At 27.9% G+C, this 16,392-nt stretch overlaps 1 protein-coding gene across 1 annotated transcript; it reads left to right on the top strand.

The window, feature by feature from the left end:
- Positions 1-12,060: 12,060 nt before the first annotated feature.
- LOC145947951 (proto-oncogene tyrosine-protein kinase ROS-like) lies at positions 12,061-16,392 on the top strand. The gene is made up of 6 exons (XM_083057712.1): positions 12,061-12,200; positions 12,437-13,878; positions 14,046-14,147; positions 14,298-14,491; positions 15,296-15,766; positions 16,054-16,392. Exons 2-6 carry the CDS (start codon positions 12,543-12,545, stop codon positions 16,390-16,392), a joined length of 2,442 nt encoding a protein of 813 aa, XP_082913838.1. The 5' UTR covers positions 12,061-12,200; positions 12,437-12,542.

The raw sequence follows: 16,392 nt of genomic DNA, 5'->3' as shown, positions 1-16,392 counted from the left end.
CGCATAAACAAATGCAAAAACAACAAACCAACTCTTAAATATATCATCTACGTAAGATGTTTGAATAATAACCTCGATAACACGTTAGATGGATTCTTTATACAGACATACGAGCGGCATTATAAAATTCAGAATTTAACACCGTTTACAAAATACAAGCTGAAGCTAGCTGTGAGCAATTTTTACTCTGATCAATTATCGACGGACCTGCAATTCATGTCGGAAGTCATATTGAAAACTAACGTGAGCAAGCTCAATGGACCGGAAAATGTAACGGTTCAGGTTCTGACGCCAACTATAGCGGCAGTTTATTGGATTCCACCCACGAAACTTAATTGTACGACAGTAACTTATAAAGTATATTGGGAATCAATTAACTCGATAAACAGCACGCAACCGATAGAAGAACCATTTGTTAATAATAAAGTAGACAACAAACTTTTTACAATAATCCAACTGTTGCTGCCAGAACAGAAATACTTTGTATATGTACGTGTGTATCCAGCTAACTACAGCAATTTATATAATGACAGTTTGAGCAAAACTGTGTACACGTACTCGGAACCGAACAATATTACTTTGAGCGGAGTTAGCATAAACAATATGAATATTTCGTGGATTCCTAGTATTAATTTGACGATCCATTACGTACTGGAATACAAAAATGATGCGATGCAATAGTGGCAAACCACAGATAATTTTGAGACAGTAACGTATTATATAGAAAACTTGCTACCGGCAACTTTATACAAGTTTCGTTTGATACTGACATATCCTGAGTACGAGAACTTTACATGGCCATCTGATGAAAGATTTATTTTTCAAACACATGGTAAGCAAATATGATAACATGTAAATATTTTAATACGATCTGTTTATTTGACATATTAATGTATTACAGTATTTTAAGAATTAAATATTTTTAATGATAAAATTATAAGTATAAATATTCAAATAAGACAGGAAAATTAAAACTATATTTTTATGTAACAAAGGTGATGATTCGATAATTCGAGCTACGCAATATAATCTAACATTGATGTTAAGCCTTGTTGCTATCGTTATTGTAATCTGCATTTGCTACTTTATTTATTGTTGTAAGTATTTGATACACATTTTTTTAATTACAAATTATAATTAATGTAGTAAGTAGAGAGATTTTCTAAAAAAAAGTTAACTTACTTTTAAAAGAGCAAAATTTAAAATTTGCAATGCATAATATAATTTAAATATATCATAACTTATAATAGTATACCGACAACGTAAAGAAGATAATGAGCAGGCTTTGACTAGGATTCTACATGAGGTACCTATCGGAAACGTTCAGCTCAATGCGCTATACAGTCCTGCGTTGCAATTTAATCCATATAAATTTATGCTGACTAAAATCAAACGTGAGCAAATCACACTAACAAAACACCTTGGAAGGGGCGCATTCGGAATGGTAAAATTTTCGTAACGTCATATTTTATATCATTAATATTTAGATGTAGAAATGAAAAATACACATTTCTTAGTAAATTATACACCAAAAAAATTGTTTTCTTGAAATGCGTTAATAAGTCCTCTTAATAGATATTCTTAATAAATAAGAATATTTCCATCTCTTAAATTAAATTGAGAATATATTCTTATTTTTTTTGCAATTTCAGCGCCGCAATAAATAAATATAATAAATTAATAATAAATTTAAGATAAAAATTAATAAAATATTATTTAAATTTATAAGTTTACAATTAATATTAAAAATAATAACATAATATTCAAAAATGTGTATTTAACTATGTCAAATACATAAAAAATATTTAATTATATGTGTAACATTTAAATATACATGAGATAAGTAACAAATGTCCATTAGAAAGACTGTTTTTTGTTATATCGATTAATAATTATAATAATACACGGATAGAAAAACATCTCATTAAGTATATATTCTTGCATGTTAAGAATATCTCTTTAGAGAATTTTCCTCCTAAATTAAGAGGATCCTTTTGGCGCCTATTTTAGTGGAAGATATTATAAAGATAAGTGGCATATACTTAAGATGAGAATACAATTTTTTCGGATATATAAATCAACTTTTTAAAAGAATTAGTAATACATTAATTTTTATGAGACATACATATGCACTTCATTTTTTTTCGTTGAATTATTTAAAATAAATTAAAATATATATGTATAATGTTATATAAAATTAAATTATCTTTTCTTGTTTAATAAAAGTTACATTAATTTTCAATATTTTGCAGGTGTACCAAGGGAATGTCAAGGATTTAGAAAAACCGGGATCAGAGACATTCGTTGCCATAAAAATGTTAAAAAAGGGTGCTGCCGTGGAAGAAAGAAAGTAATTCTTGCAAGAGGCTAAGCTTATGAATCACTTTAGACACGAACATGTGTTAAGATTACTAGCTATCTGCTTAGACGGGGATTCTCCATTACTCGTGTTGGAATTAATGGAAACTGATCTGCAAAAATATTTGAGAGAGTGTCAAATATTACAACCTTCTGATTTACACGCTCTGCGTCTACAAGACTTGCTCGCTATGTGCGAAGATGTTGCGCGAGGCTGTTGCTATCTAGAAGAGCTGCGCTTTGTGCATAGAGATCTCGCGTGCCGAAATTGTTTAGTGTCTGCGAGAGATCGTGAGAATCGTATCGTCAAAATTGGTGATTTCGGACTTTCTAGAGATATTTACAGAAATGACTGTTATCGCATGGTAGATATAATTAATTAAAAAAGATGAAACTTTTTCAAAGTGTTTTTTATTTTAGCGTCTTTTTATATTATTATATATTATATCTGTAAGTCAAATAGAATTTAAGAAAAATGAAGACTATGCATATATTTTCATATGTATTTCTCCAATATACAGGGTGTCCCATTTTAATCTCCCCATGTAAACATCTCGAAAAATATCGAAGATACAGAAAAATTTTTCAGACAAAAGTGGTAGAACTTGAAGGGGGACAGATGATGAAAATGTGGACTTGACCTTGTGTGACCTATTGAAGGTCAGGTCAAGATCATCGATGTTTTCTTAAATGGAACCCCCTATTTTTTATTGCACATTCTTGTAGGCCTTGCCGAGACGTTTTCAAAACACTACCTATTGATGTCTCTTACACAAGCCGTTCCCAGGATACGAAGCTTCAAAGTTGACATATCATCGGCATTCGCATTATCCAATGTCAGTGTTTGCTGTTATCTAAATAAAATTATATAGATGATCATCTAGATGAAATTTTGGCGTTATCTTATCTTTATATAGATAATAAAAAATGTATTATCTATATCTGCATCTTAGATAAAAAAAAGTGTTATCTTTACTAAATAATCTAAAATAATATTCAGATAATTTGATTTAGAGTTTCATATAGCACATAAAAATATTTTAAGTACTAGAACTTGAGCAGTAAACGATAAAAGCTTATAAATAAAAAACTATGAACATATTTTTATATCTCTTTTATAATTTCCATTTTTTTATTTTACATTACATTTTTATTTATTTACATTTTTTAACTGTTTACATATGCGATTTTAAAAATAACATTATCTGGAAGTTATCTAGATGAATCGTCATATAATTTTATTTATCTTTTATCTAGATATATTTAAAACAAAATCATCTTCATCTTATCTAAGATGAATTTACATATTTTTATCTCATCTTTATCTAGCTAATTTTAAAATCATCTAAGCACAACACTGTCCAATGTACACCGCGGGGAGGTTGTTCAATCAAATTTGTACATCAAGTGGCCCTAAAAAGGAGACTTATGTGTATGTGTGTGTGTGTGTGTGTGTGTGTGCTTATGTAGTAAAACTTTTTTCTCTAATTATTTTTTTTCTGGTTATTTTAATGTAAGGGAAAAAATAAGAAAATGATAGAGAAAGAGTGATAAAAGTTTTACTAAAGAAGCACACACACGCACACATACACAATTTGACTGAACAATCTTTCCACGGTGTACATTGGATAATGCAAATGCCGATGATATGTCAAATTTGAAGCTTCGTATCTTAGGAACGGCTTGCGTAAGAGACATCAATAGGTAGTGTTTTGAAAACGTCTCAACAAGGCCTACAAGAATATGCAATAAAAAATAGGGGGTTCTATTTAAGAAAACAACGATGACCTTGACCTGACCTTCAATAGGTCAAGTCCATATTTTCATCATCTGTCCCACTTCAAGTCCTACAACTTTTGTCGGAAACATTTTTTCGTATCTTCCATATTTTTCGAGATGCTTGCCTGGGCAGAATAAAATGGGACACTCTGTATATGTATAATGTATAATGCAAAATATTAGTAAACGTTTTTTCTTAAGAATACTTATTGCAAAAATGGATAATTAGAATAGAAAATTTAACTTTGTTAAAATTATATTTTAGGAAGGAGAAGGTCTGCTTCCTTTTCGCTGCATGGCACCGGAATCCCTAATAAACGGAATATTTACTTCTCAGAGCGATGTTTGGTCATTTGGAGTACTAATGTGGGAGATTACATCGTTAGATGAGCAACCTTATTCTACCAAAACTTATCTCGAAGTGATGGATGATGTACGCACGGGAGGCAGATTGCAGATGCCTCTCAACTGTCCATCCTCGTTATACCAACTAATGCAGCGTTGCTGGAGTGCAGCGAATGATAGACCAAACTTTAAACTTTGTCTGAATAATATTATAGCTCTAAGAAGCGACACAGAAGACGCAATACTGAATCCGACGCATCAACGAATATTATATAGCCGGCAATTAATTAATTGTTTGTATATATGTATGTTAAGAAGAAACGATGAGTTTTACATCTATGGGATATTTGAAATTATACTGTCTGTATTATACGTTTATACAAGGTGTCCGGTAATAGTCGCATCAACCGTCGTGTGCAGGTAGAGCTAGTTAAACCGAGTAGAAAAGTCCTCTACCATTTTGCGATATTCTCAATAATAAGAGAGAAATAAATTAAAGAAAATCAGCCAATTCGCGCGATGATAAGCGTGCGGCGAGAAGAGACAGCCCACTCGGGGATCCAGAGTTAGCGCTACTCGTATGGAGTTACTGTCTTTTGTAAAGCGCTCCTCCCCGCTTCATCGCGCGCTTAGCAACCGTGTAACATTATACTGTTTCTTTTCGCCGCATGCTTAGTAACGACATAAAACTGGGCTGTCTCTTCTCGCCGCCGTCACGCGAATTGGCCGATCTTTATTAATTAATATCTCTCTTATTATTGAGAATATCGCAAAATGGTAGAGGACTTTTCTACTCGGTTTAACTAGCTCTACCTGCACATGACGGTTGATGCGACTATTACCGGACACCCTGTATATATATATATATATATATATATATATATATATATATATACAGGGTGTCCGATATGTATATATATATATATATATATATATATATATATCTGTATGTAAACTTATCATTGTCATTTCATAATTAATTTTTCAAAGATACGTAATAAACTATATTTACTAGAAGTTGTATGACTGCTCGAATGCAGATCCATCGTGATCTGTCACAAAGAGAAATCTTAATACGTAAGAGAAAGATAACTTGCGATTCGTAAATTAGCTTTAAAGAATTTACCGAATGATAAATAAAAAGTATATCATTTTAGAGATTAAAATTTTATATATTATCATATTAATTCAGTATCATAGCACGAAAATGACAATCGGTTTTTAATTAGGCCAAGTCAATGCTTTATTAGAAAGTGGTAGAGAATTCCGTACTCCGTAAATTCGCTAGTTGCATAGATGTTATCTCAGAGAAGAATCAAATGACTTCTTGAAAAAAGATTCCAACTTATCTCATTATGGCATTGCATGTTTATTTAAAACTTTAAACAAGTAAGAAACTTTTTTCTGTATTTTTTCTCTAAGTAAGAACTATTTTTCTTAGTAAATAAATCATGGGAGTATGACTTTCTTCGATTGTTGAAGGAATTTTGTCTCATAATTCAGTTTTTATATTAGTTTCAAAATAATTAATTAATTTCTTCTAATAAGTAACTCTATCTTAACTTGACTTTCTTTTTCACGAGTGCGTTTGTTATCACTAAAGTTTCAATAATGTTTATATTTTAACATATATATAAAATATATATATTTTTATTATCATTTTCTTCATGATCATAAAAATTTTATAAATTCCTGTATTTAAAAACATCTTATGAAATATTTTTTAATGCAAAGGAATTTTCTCGACAGCACAATGCTATAAACTTTAGATTTATGTCTGATAAAAATATGAACATATATAACATATATATATACATTAAGTGATAAATAGTGTATATAAATTCTCACATATAGCAAAAGTGACAGCTTATTGCGCATATTATTCATAGATTGATTAATTGTCCCCAATTCGAAGTTCAACTTCACCAATCTTTCACTTCGATGTTTAGTAGCCGTTGAGCATGCGAATTATTTTAACTAAAATTTTCTGATTTTCTATATAACTTTCGTTAAATAAAAAATAAATTACCCTGCAAGTTTTAAATAAAAATTAGTAAATTTGAACATATCTAGAGAAATAAAAATGTTTTAGAAATTACAAACAATTTATGTAAATGTGTCACATACTTATTAAGTAACAAAAAAAAAAAAATTAAGTGAACGAAATCATAAATTTTTTAAGTTCTTTCTTTTAAATCTAACAATTATATTATAATAATACATATTGTTTAATAATTTTAAAATGTTGTCTGAATTAAATGTAATTATAAGTTTTAATTTGATTACATAACATTGATTTTTGAATGAGTGACGTAAAATTAATAAACTTTATATACATTTTTTTAAAATTAAAACTCTTTAGTTTTACGTATTATACAGTTTTAATTACACAAATACTGTATTGTCTGCAATATATAACATTCAATTTTCTTCATGAAGAAAATCTATTATTAGCGTAAAGTATATAAATTAGAGTATACGAAAATACTTTTCTTTGTAACTTCTTGGACCGGAGCTTCAAAGATCCTCCAGAATCCCTAGATTTCCTGACGAAAACGTTATGGTCATTTTCGTTAGCATTAACAGTTTTAGTAAAACACATAACGTTTGTAACGTTTTTAACATAACAATTTTCTCTTCTTGTAGATATTTTTATACTCGATCGGCTTTCATACGATTCTCGACTATGACCAATGTTCCATGTAATCTTCACAATGATTTAGATACCACTAATCGAATTGATGTTCTCCCCTCCATGTATCTCGATAAATTTTGAGTTTTCTCTTACTTGATAATACTATTTCAAGATCGATTATAATGATTTATATAATCAAGCTATAAAACTATATAGTATATGTTCTTCGATTATACCCAATGTACAATGTAACGAGTGTATATATTCGATTGTATCAAAAACAATAATATAAGCGTAATTAAATTTCGCAATTTTTCAAAATTTTCAAATAGAAAAGCGATCAAATGAAAAATAATATATAATATTATTTTACAACATATTACTATTCTAATATTTTTAATATATTATTATTTGAAAATTAACTAACAAATCATCGCACTATTAATATTTTTTGACAGAAATCAGCTATTTAAGACGTTTATTTGCTAATTAAATATTTATAATAATAATATATGTTAAAGAATTAAAAATAATATATTTAAAATAATATTTTATAATACTTTAAACTCGATTAATATTTTTGACAATTATCAGCTAATTTCTGTGAAAAAAATATTAATCCAGGATAAGGTATTATAACATTTTATTTACAACATATCACTATTTTAATTTTTTTAACATATTATTTTACAATATAATTAGCAAATTAACACTTAAAATTAACACTCGAAAAAAACAGCTATTTGATGCGTTCATTTGCTAATTAAATTTTCATATTAATATATTACATAAGTAAAAGTAATGTTTTAATTAATATGTTACAATATTTTAAACTGGATTAATATTTTTGACAGTTATAAATTGATTTCTGTAAAAAAAGTATTATTCGCGGATAAGATATTACAGCATATTATATTACAACATATTACTATCTTAATATTCTTAATATATTATTATTTTAACATTTAATTAACAAACTAACGTTTCATTAATATTTTTTGACAGAAATCAGCTACTTAAGACGTTTATACCGATTTAATGAACGTATCAACGCACGAAAATCCAATACCTTAATTATTGATTGTATTGCATAAAAGTATTCAAATGGGATCTGCATTTAAGAACCTACGTTAATCTCTTTAATCATTATTTTAATACGATGTTTGAATTCGCTTGTTCGATAGCAGAACAAAAAATTTATTGCAATAAAGTAAGCTAGAAATTTTTGATTATAATGAATAAAATGTATATGTCAAGATCTTTTCTTATTTCAAACCGGATCTTACTTTAAAAATGCGCCTCATATAGGATATACATATACGTATATATATATATATATATATATAGAATATAATTATTCGTGAAAACTGTTGGAATAAGTAACTGTTGGAAGAAACACTGTATCATCGATCAAGCAGAGAGAAATGAATCATAAACAGAGCGCAGCAAATAAAACATGATCAGATCGGTCTAGTCTGCGGAGTCAGTTATGATTGCGATTGCCATGAAAAAGGACAATGTTGCGCGTTATTTGTATCAAATAATATACTGTCATATAAACATCACACATCAATATGCACAAATAGTGGATTCTAAAAGATGCATAGTATGCACAATATGCATAAAAATAGTAATCCTAATTTTTTATATTTTTAGTGAAACAAAAAATATCACAAATATCAACGTGGATAATATTTGATGCTTGTATAGAGGTGAAAGTGACAGAAAATCTATAATTCTATAATTTTCGTATTGCTTATAAATTGTTCGATTACCTTTTTATTGATTATCTTTTTACTAAATATTAAAAGAGGATTACAACAAAAATATATTATTATCTTCGATACAATCAAGTGAATACGTGTTGCTTCGTATTGTTATTGGTTCCCATCGAAAAATTATAAAAATTACTATTTACTAAAAATTCCTTCATATGATCTAAGATATATATATATATATATATATATATATATATATATTGTGATTGATTATAAAAAGATATATTAAAATGTAATATTGGAAGACAGTAACGCGATTCGCAAATTAGATTCTAAAGAATTCATCGAGCTCATAATAAAGTATCGAGTCGATTAGATCAAATCTGAATCATCCATAGAATAAAAAGAAAAACAATACTGGTGACTAAAAATTGAGCGCCAACATTCACCGAAGGAAGAGATTATTATGTTTAAGATGAGATTATGCGTTTTATTGAAAAGTTTAATGCTAGTGAAAGCAGCATCGCGATTTTGACAAAGAATCATACCGTCACGGACAATCCATTTACGCAGGTAAGAAATTTTTTTTGCTTTATTAAAAAACAATTAAATGTTATTACAAGTAATTGTGCAGTTTATTTGAGTAACTACAACGTGTAATATAATAATATTACTTACTGTACAATAAAATAAAACTATACAAAAAACTAAAAAGTATGATGCAATGAGAAAGGATGTATAAAGCTTGAAAATTATATTTTGTTTATAAAGGATGTATAATATAGTACAAAGTTAAACTTAATTAAGACGAAATATTAAAACTTGACTGCATTATGTTTGTGTTTCTATTGCTATTTTTAAGAATAATAATTATTAATATTAATGAGATTTTCTGTTAATTTACCACTATTTTGATACATATATACATATATATATGGAACTTGAATTGAGTTTTACGTGATTTTTCATCAATTTGTAAAAAGATTTTATTTACTTTATTAAATATTTATAATTATTTAATGATGTAATAAGACTTGTGACTTAATTTTTTTTTAGCTAAATTAATTCAAAGAGTCAGCGTCATTTTTTTGTCTCAAGGATAGTTACATTTGTGCTATACACATATAATGGAGTGTCGACTATATTGGTATAATAAAATTCAAATTGTATCAATTAACTTTATAGGGCCAATAGTTAAATGAACAATATACGTAACAGCAATCTATTCCAATCTAACTAGTAAAAATTTATAGATGTATATATATATATATATATATATATAACATTCATAGTATATCCATTTATATAGCCATATGAATATAGATATCTATTTAAACAGTTATATGTATAATTATCAGCAAAATCGCGTCAGGAATCGAAGAGAGTAACATTTTCATATATCATTTATTAAAAAAGAAACAATTATGAATTCTTATTAAATAATCCTTATTCTGCCTATTCTGCGTGAGTTTTTTTTTTAAATAAGAATCATGTTTGATATTTCGCAAGAAAATATGTTGAATAATAAGAGTAAATATTTTAGAAATGAAATTACATAATATTTAACACATTATAAATGAGGAATGGAATTATAAATAAAAATATCTAGCTAATATTATTACAAATCAAAAATTTTTTTGCTCCTTTTAGTTATTTCGACATTTATGTTATGGTAATCTTGTTCATATATATTTCTATATATACTATTTTATTTATCATTAAAAATACCGTGGAATTTCTGGCTTAGCTGCATTACTAATTTTTGTTATATGTTATATTTTATTAAGGATATTTCAGAGACCGAAAACAACAATCATCTCATTTTACAAAATCTCCAGGCGGATCAGAATTTTTCTGATAGCGTAACTATAAAAAATAAAGTCGATGAAGTCGATGAAGTTACATTTGCAAATATGTCCATGAACCCAGAATCTATTGGTAAGATGCAATAAATATATAGAACGTTAATAAAAAATTAACAAATAATTTACAAGTTGCAAGTATAATGTAAATTCAAGAGAGAGTAAAAATTAAATTTAAAAAAATATCAAACCATTTTCTAATAACAAAAATAATATAAAATTCATTCTGTCGAGAAGAGAGAAAAAATTTATACATTGTATGTAAAATAAAGCAAAATTGAGATAACACCATCAATTTCATTATTATTCTTGTTTATTTTAAATCAGTCGCAAATAATGTACCTCTGATTTGTTAATCAATAGGAAATTTTAGAAAAGAGTTTAGCATTTTATTGGAAGTTTTTTTGATTATAACTTAGCAATTACTTTTCTAACACAAGTCTTGAAACATATACACACACAAATACACAAGGGTTTTATGTTATTTCATTATTTTAAAAACTTGCTATGTTAATTTTGTAATATATGTTTATTTTTCACTTTTTTCTTTATTTTTATTGCACGTTAAATTATTATTTTTTTTTTTAATTTACCGGAATAATCAACTTAAACATATTAATATGTACCATCTTAAAATCTCTAGAAATAATTCCGACCGAGCCAAGAGCATTCGTAGAGTTCAATGGATTTCTAAATGGAAAAATCAACATTTCTGTGACATTCAGGTGAAGAATCAAAGTTTTTAGTCTATATCCTTTTTTTCTCTAAAATTTAACATAGACATATAAAAATATTGATTCTGTTAAAAATTTATTAAATATGAAAAGGCTATAATTTATCTTACAGGTGGAATCAACCAAAACTTGAAAACAAAGTGATACAAGGATATACAGTGCAATGTTGGTTCATCGAGAACCTAAAAAAGATTCATATCTTTGACGACAAAACTTTAACTACAATGGAATGCACAGAACATAATCTAAAATCTAATACAACGTACTATTTTCGAGTACGAGCGTATACTAAAGCTGGTGCTGGTCCTTATACAGATTTAATGAACGTATCAACGACGCACGAAAATCCGATACCTCAATTATTGATTGCAGTGAATAACACTATTGCAATATGGAATCTGGATTCAAGAACCTACGTCAATCTCTTTACCTTTAATAGCAATGTTAATGCAATGGAAGTGGCTTATTCTGTAGCGGAACATAAAATTTATTGGATCCAGATAATTTTTAATATGCATGAGAATATATATGAGTTAATGTTAGGGGATATGAATAAAAATAATATTACAAATATAACTAGTTTAAAAAGACATTCACGCAATCTTTGCATCGATTGGATTCGAAGAAATCTATATTGGATGGAATATGACAACTCAACGAAATACATTATAAAGCTGGACTTAACAATGTGGCAAAATGGTATAGTCAAATATGATAAGATCTTGAAAAGTGAAAATCTTTTTTATTTCACTCTACAGCCGTCTAACGGGTACGTTAACTTTTATTCACTAAAAAAATGATCACTTTTGTGTCTTTCAGTTAAGAATTTATATTATTTTCTAATTTTGCAGTAATAAACTATGATTTTGTAAAAAAGATATAACGAATCATAAAATCATTAATTATCAAAAAATTGTAAAAACTTAAGTTTATTATTCTTTTATCTTCAGGATTAAAATTATGTTTTATAATACACATATATAATAATATATATATATTTTCCAGATTTTTATACTGGATAGAAAGGTTAAATGCAAAGTCATATATACAGTATGTAATAATGAAATCGGATCTTGACGGAAGAAATGTGTAATCTTTTTTAAAAACCGATATGACCTTTTGTCCATACAAAACATCATCTTCTAAAGTTTTACCAAATCAAATGGAGCTTGACATCACAAATACAGAGGAGCCGCTAATATTCTGGAGAAAAAACTATGAATTAATTGTTGCGAACATTAAAATAAATAAATGCAATTCGATTTCAACTGCTGAAATGGGCGCAAAGTTTTTGTCATATTTTATAACTGATAAAACAAACATTTATTTAAGTGGACTTTATGTAAATACATCAGATTATTATCTGTATATTTTAAAAAAGAAGTATGCACTTGTCGACAGTGAAAAAAACGCATCTAAATACGTGCAAATAATAAAGAGCACGGATTACTTCAATCCCATGATATCGTTTGGTAAATCATCCTCCTTACAACCATATCCTCGGAAGGAATGCCTTATACCAGATGAAAAAATTTATAATATTACAATAATAAAAATAACAGCAAAAAGTATTGTTTTGAAATTTAATACGACAGAATCGACTCGCAAGCACAAATGCAAAAACAACATACCAACTATTAAATATATCATCTACGTAAGCTGTTTGAATAATAATCTTCATAACAAGTTCGATGAAATCTATGTACAGACATACGAGCGGTATTATGAAATTCAGAATTTAACACCGTTTACAAAATACAAGCTGAAGCTAGCTGTGAGAAATTTTTACTCTGATCAATTATCGACGGACCTGCAATTCAGGTCGGAAGTAATATTGAAAACTAACTTGAGCAAGCTCAATGCACCGGAAAATGTAACGGTTCAGGTTCTGACGCCAACTATAGCGGCAGTTTATTGGATTCCACCCACGAAACTGAATTGTACGACAGTAACTTATAAAGTATATTGGGAATCAATTAACTCGGTGTACAGCACGCAACCCATAGAAAAACTATTTATTAATAATAAAGTAGACAACAAACATTTTACAATAATCCAACCGTTGCTGCCAGAACAGAAATACTTTGTATATGTACGTGTGTATCTAGCTAACTACAGCAATATATATAATGACAGTTTGAGCAAAACTGTGTACACGTACTCGGAACCGAACAATATAACTTTGAGCAGATTTAACAAAAACAATATGAATATTTCGTGGATTCCTAGCGTTAATTTGACGATCTATTACGTACTGGAATACAAAAATGATGTGATGCAAAAATGGCAAATTGCAGATAATTTTGAGACAAATAATGAGACAGTAATGTATTATATAGAAAACTTGCTACCGGCAACTTTATACAAGTTTTGTTTGATACTGACATATCCTGAGTACGAAAACTTTACATGGCCATCTGATGAAAGATTTATTTTTCATACACTTGGTAAGTAAATATGATAATATGTAGATATTTTAATATGATATGTTTATTTGACATGCATATAAATGTATTACAGAATTTTAAGAATGAAATATTTTTAATGATAAAATTATAAGTAGAAATATTCAAATAAGACAAAAAAATTAGAACTATATTTTTATGTAACAAAGGTGATGAATCAAGAATTCGAACTACCCAATATAATCTAACATTGATGTTAAGCCTTGCTGCTACCGTTATTGTAATCTGCATCTGCTACTTTATTTATTGTTGTAAGTATATTTGATACACATTTTTTTAATTACAAATTATGATTAATGTAGTAAGTAGAGAGATTTTCTAAAAAAAAGTTAACTTACTTGTTAAAAGAGCAATATTTAAAATTTGCAATATTATTTAAATATATTATAACTTTATAATAGTATACCGACAACGCAAAGAAGGTAACGAGCAAGTTTTGACTAGGATTCTACATGAGGTACTTATCGGAAACGTTCAGCATAATGCGCTATACAGTCCTGCGTTGCAATATAATCTAAATAAATTTATGCTGACTAAAATCAAACGAGAGCAAATCACACTAACGAAACTCCTTGGCAGCGGCGCATTTGGAATGGTAAATTTTTCGTAACGTCATATTTTAAGTCATTAATGTTTAGATGTAGAAATAAGAAATATATATTTCTTAGTAAATGTTACACCGAAAAAATTGTTTTTTTGATATGCATTAATAAGTCCTCTTAATAGATATTCTTAATGAATAATTTTAAATTGAGAATACTCTTATTTTTTTTGCAACTTTAGCGCCGCAATAAATAAATATAATAAATTAATAATAAATTTAAGATAAAAATTAATAAAATAAAATTATTTAAATTTATAATAAATTTATAAGTTTACAATTAATATTAAAAATAATAACATAATAATCAAAAATGTGTATTTTCCTATGTCAAATACATAAAAAATATTCAATTATATGTGTAACATATAAATATACATGTAATAAGTAACAAATGTCCATTTGTAAAACTGTTTTTTGTTATATGATTAATAATTTTAATAATACACGAATAAAAAAACATCTCATCAATTATATATGTATTCTTGCATGTAAAGAATATCTCTTTAGATAATTTTTCTCCTAAATTAAGAGGATCTTTTTGGCGCCTATTTTATTGAAAGACATTATAAAGATAAGCGGCATATACTTAAGATAAGAATACAATTTTTTCGGATATATAAATCAACTTTTTAAAAGAAGTAGTAATACATTAATTTTTACGAGATATACATATGCACTTTATTTTTTATCGTTGAATTATTTAAAATAAAACGAAATATATATGTATAATGTTATAAGAAATTAAATTATCTTTTCTTTTTTAATAGAAGTTACATTAATTTTCATGATTTGCAGGTGTACCAAGGGAATGTCAAGGATTTAGAAGAACCGGGATCAGAGACTTCCGTTGCCATAAAAATGTTAGAAAAGTGTGCTTCTGTCGAAGAAAAAAAGAAATTTTTGCAAGAGGCTAAGCTTATGAATCATTTTAGACACGAACATGTGTTAAGATTACTAGCTGTCTGCTTAGACGAGGATTCTCCATTACTCGTGTTGGAATTAATGGAAACTGATCTGCAAAAATATTTGAGAGAATGTCGAATATTACAACCTTCTGATTTACACGCTTTGCGTCTTCAAGATTTGCTCGCTATGTGCGAAGATGTTGCGCGAGGCTGTTGCTATTTAGAAGAGCTGCGCTTTGTGCATAGAGATCTCGCGTGCCGAAATTGTTTAGTGTCTGCGAGAGATCGTGATAATCGTATTGTCAAAATCGGTGATTTTGGACTTGCTAGAGATATTTGCAGGGATGACTATTACCGCAAGGTAGATATAATTAATTAAAAAAGATAAAACTTTTTGAAAGTGTTTTTCTATTGTATCGTCTTTATATTATTATATTATATCTTTAAGTCAAATAGAATTTAAGAAAAATGAAGACCATGTATATATTTTTATATATATTTCTCCAATATATATGTATATAATGAATAATGCAAAATATTAGTGAACAAAATGTATAATGCAAAATATTAGTTTCTTGCTTAAGAATACTTACTGCAAAAATGGATAATTAGAATAGGAGATTTATCTTTGTTAAAATTTTATTTTAGGAAGGAGAAGGTCTGCTTCCTGTTCGCTGGATGGCACCGGAATCCCTAGTGAACGGAGTATTTACTTCTCAGAGCGATGTTTGGTCATTCGGAGTACTAATGTGGGAGATTACATCATTGGGTGAGCAACCTTACTCTACAAAATCTAATCTCGAAGTGATGAATTACGTACACGAGGGAGGCAGGTTGCAGATGTCTCTCGACTGTCCATCCTTGTTATGTCTATTGATGCAGCGTTGCTGGGGTGTAGCGAATGCCAGACCTAATTTTAAAATTTGTCTGAACAATATTATAGATCTAAGAAGCGACATAAAAGACGCAAAATTGAATCCAATATGA

The sequence above is a fragment of the Prenolepis imparis genome, unplaced genomic scaffold, assembly GCF_030444845.1.
Source record: "Prenolepis imparis isolate NDT839.2.m4 unplaced genomic scaffold, iyPreImpa1.0 SCAF_197, whole genome shotgun sequence".
In the NCBI taxonomy this organism is placed as follows: domain Eukaryota; kingdom Metazoa; phylum Arthropoda; class Insecta; order Hymenoptera; family Formicidae; genus Prenolepis; species Prenolepis imparis.
Note: the sequence above shows the minus strand (reverse complement) of the source record. Positions and strands in the feature narration are given on the sequence as shown.